Raw genomic sequence first — 1,748 nt, 5'->3', positions numbered from 1 at the left:
ACTCTCTCTCACAGCACACAGGCTCGACACAGGTGCGAACCTGGCGCGTGCTAGTACTATCACCGGCACACAAAAGCATTCTTAGGATACAAGCCTCTCTCACGGCGAGAGCACGAGCAGAATCTTGATACGAAACCACGACGACACACACCAGTCGACTCGCATCGGTTGCCTCCATGAACGGCGGAGCTATTCTCGCGTACCACACCACACCTGGCTCCAACGTGGACACGCCCATAGCTGGGGACACTAATAGGTCACGCATGGCATCAGAAGTTTTATCTCTGGGCCCCGAAAGGCATCTCTAGCAGCGTCGTTACGCATGCGCCCTCCCCTCCTGGGCGCACACGCCTCACGTCTCGACAGAGCATAAGCCCTTGGTGTGCCACGAGACGAGTTTTTCGCCATCGCCGCGAGCAGCAAGCCGCCCGCCGCAAACAGCCGGAGGCATCGCCGCAGCACTGTCTGCGCTGCGCTCCCGCACCCGTCGACCCGGTCAGGCGCGTATGGGAGGGTTCAGTTGTGCGCCACGCCCAGGCGTTTCTCACTTTCCGGGACAGCGAGCCCCGCCCTTTCTAGGCAGGAAAAAGGGTGTGCGCTGGGCCCGCGAGAAACTCGTCGGCGCCGGTGCTGCTGCGAGAGATCGATCGGCGCCGGCGTCTCTGGCAGCCTCGCGGCGCTGGTGCTGCGGAGCCGTCACCCGACCGCGTCGCTCCAGCGCTCAACGGCACACACATGGCCGACCCCGACCTCGACCCGCTCATCGCGGACATGCTTCCCGACGCCGAGGCCATCCTGGTTGACGGTGCCGGCGAGTTTGGCGCCAACGGCATCTACATGCGCTCCGCCGAGCCGCACCACGGCTGCCCGCAGTGGGAGCTTCCCGGCACGCGCTGGCGGATCTACTGGCCGTGCGCGGGCGGCGCGTGCGGATGGGTGATTGGCGAGGCCACCGAGCCTGTGAGGACGCCGCACTACGTCTGCGAGGTCTCCGAGGCGCTCGGCCGGCGGCGCGGGCTGTGGCGCTCGCGCGGCGAGATGGAGGCGTGGTGCCTTCGCGAGGGGAACTCGACGGAGCTGTTTGCGACGCGGTGGCACTGCTACCGCACCGGCCTGCTGCCGCCCATGTTCGAGGGCGGCCTCGACCCGCCGCCCGACCTTGCCGCCCTCGCGCCGCGCAAACCGCCGGCCCGCCGCGACCCGGCACTTGAGCAGGCCGAGGCGATGGCGTCGGCGGAGCTGCGGCAGGAGGCGCTCCTCTCCAACGGGCCGCCGTGGGACGTGCTCCTCCCCGCGGTCGCGGTGCTCGCTTTCTGCGCGCTCGCGACCGCCGCCCATTTTGCGTCGATCGCGTGGGAGGCGATGGGCCTGACTGGCAACGCGCGCATCGAGCTGTAGAGTAACGCCCCCCACAGCAAATCGGTTTTTGCCCTTAAATAGTGCGATTTCCCACCACTGCCAAGCGAAAAATAGGCCATCAAAAATCGCCAAAAATCGCACTAATCTCGACGCGAGTTTAGGTTAAGGGCGCGTCGAGATCCAAAACTCGACGCGGCCAAATCCAAGCCCGAATCTGGCCCAGGGCCCAAAACCTACCAAGGCCCGGCGTCGGCTTTCGCCGCTTCCGTTTCCTTGAGCACCAGGATGACAGAACTGGCCGTTGTCAGACTAAGGACTATTGTGCGCCTCGGCGAGGCGCTTCCGGTGGTATTTTATTCGAGCGCAGTGGACTTCATCTTGCCGGTCAA

The 1,748-nt window shown here is 65.2% G+C and overlaps 1 protein-coding gene across 1 annotated transcript; it reads left to right on the top strand.

Annotated features, from left to right (window-relative positions):
* The first annotated feature begins 584 nt into the window (after nucleotides 1–584).
* Nucleotides 585–1,403, top strand: EMIHUDRAFT_374128 (hypothetical protein). The gene has a single exon (XM_005769088.1). The coding sequence runs from the start codon at nucleotides 736–738 to the stop codon at nucleotides 1,396–1,398; it is 663 nt and encodes a 220-aa protein (XP_005769145.1). The 5' UTR covers nucleotides 585–735; the 3' UTR covers nucleotides 1,399–1,403.
* Nucleotides 1,404–1,748: the final 345 nt, after the last annotated feature.

Source organism: Emiliania huxleyi, assembly GCF_000372725.1.
Source record: "Emiliania huxleyi CCMP1516 unplaced genomic scaffold EMIHUscaffold_4309, whole genome shotgun sequence".
NCBI classification, from domain to species: Eukaryota; Haptophyta; order Isochrysidales; family Noelaerhabdaceae; genus Emiliania; species Emiliania huxleyi.
The sequence above is the reverse complement of the archived record's forward strand: the minus strand, read 5'-3'. Positions and strand labels throughout refer to the sequence as shown.